Here is an 862-nt window from a genome sequence, read left to right as displayed (position 1 = left end):
GTCTGCCGAGTGCGCGGCCACCTTCCCACTGCAGGAGGCAGCCCCCGCGGCAGGGGGCTCAGTGTGACCCAAAGAACGGCACGCCCCTGGGAGACGCCGAGACCGACACCTGAAACACGGCCGTGAGCCCCGGGAGCTGCTCCGCCTGCCCCCCTAACCGCGTGGCATTCACCACCCAGCGCCTGCGGACGGGGCCACACAGCACTCCCACCTCACAGAGCAGGCCACCCGCCCTACACAGCGTCCTTCCCACGGAGGCCAAGAGCCACGCGGCGGGGCCAGCGCCTCCCTGTCTGCTGACAGCCTGTGCCGTCTGGGCGCGGACAGGCCCTGTGTGGTGTCTCCCCAACACGTGGCGTCTGGGAAGCCAGTGCCTGCGACGCTGAGCGGGGCTGTGGTGGGTGTGGACAGCGACGGCACAGGGACGTGCTGCTGGCAGTGAGCAGGGGATGGAGGGCACCTCCGTAACCATGGCAATGGCGCCCAGAGGAGGGAGTGTAACACGAGATCATCGTACTTCCGTCCCGACGGTTCCGAGCTCGCCAGCAGCGTCTGGAGGCGGTGGATCTGTGGACACGAGAGAAAGGCGTGGAGTCCTAGCGCCACGGACGCCTCCCCGGAGCGCAGTCACAGGCTAGCTCGCCCGGGTGAGAGGGAAGCGCCGGGTGCCTGACTCATGTTCGCGGTGGCAGCAGCGACCCCTCCCTCCCCACCAGCCCAGGCCCGCCCAGGCAGAGGACCCCACCTCCTCGTAGTACGTCTCCATGGCGACCCGCATCTCCTCCAAGCTCGTGGTCTTCATGTCCGCCTGCAGCTTGCTGAAACCCAAGCTCAGGGTGAGCGGCAGAGCCCGCCCCGGGCA

The 862-nt window shown here is 68.7% G+C and overlaps 1 protein-coding gene across 1 annotated transcript in view; it reads right to left on the bottom strand.

Moving 5' to 3' along the window:
* The window catches only part of IQCE (IQ motif containing E), a 20,175-nt gene that overhangs the window by 11,737 nt on the left and 7,576 nt on the right, over positions 1-862 (bottom strand). The window contains exons 7-8 of the mRNA XM_015565155.1: positions 746-848; positions 173-567 (exon numbers count right to left, since the gene is read on the bottom strand). Of these exons, the coding sequence (XP_015420641.1) occupies positions 173-567; positions 746-848 (498 nt within the window). The remainder of the gene's footprint in view (positions 1-172; positions 568-745; positions 849-862) is intronic.

The sequence above is a fragment of the Myotis davidii genome, unplaced genomic scaffold (assembly GCF_000327345.1).
Source record: "Myotis davidii unplaced genomic scaffold, ASM32734v1 scaffold399, whole genome shotgun sequence".
NCBI classification, from domain to species: domain Eukaryota; kingdom Metazoa; phylum Chordata; class Mammalia; order Chiroptera; family Vespertilionidae; genus Myotis; species Myotis davidii.
This window is presented reverse-complemented; position numbering and strand designations above follow the sequence as displayed.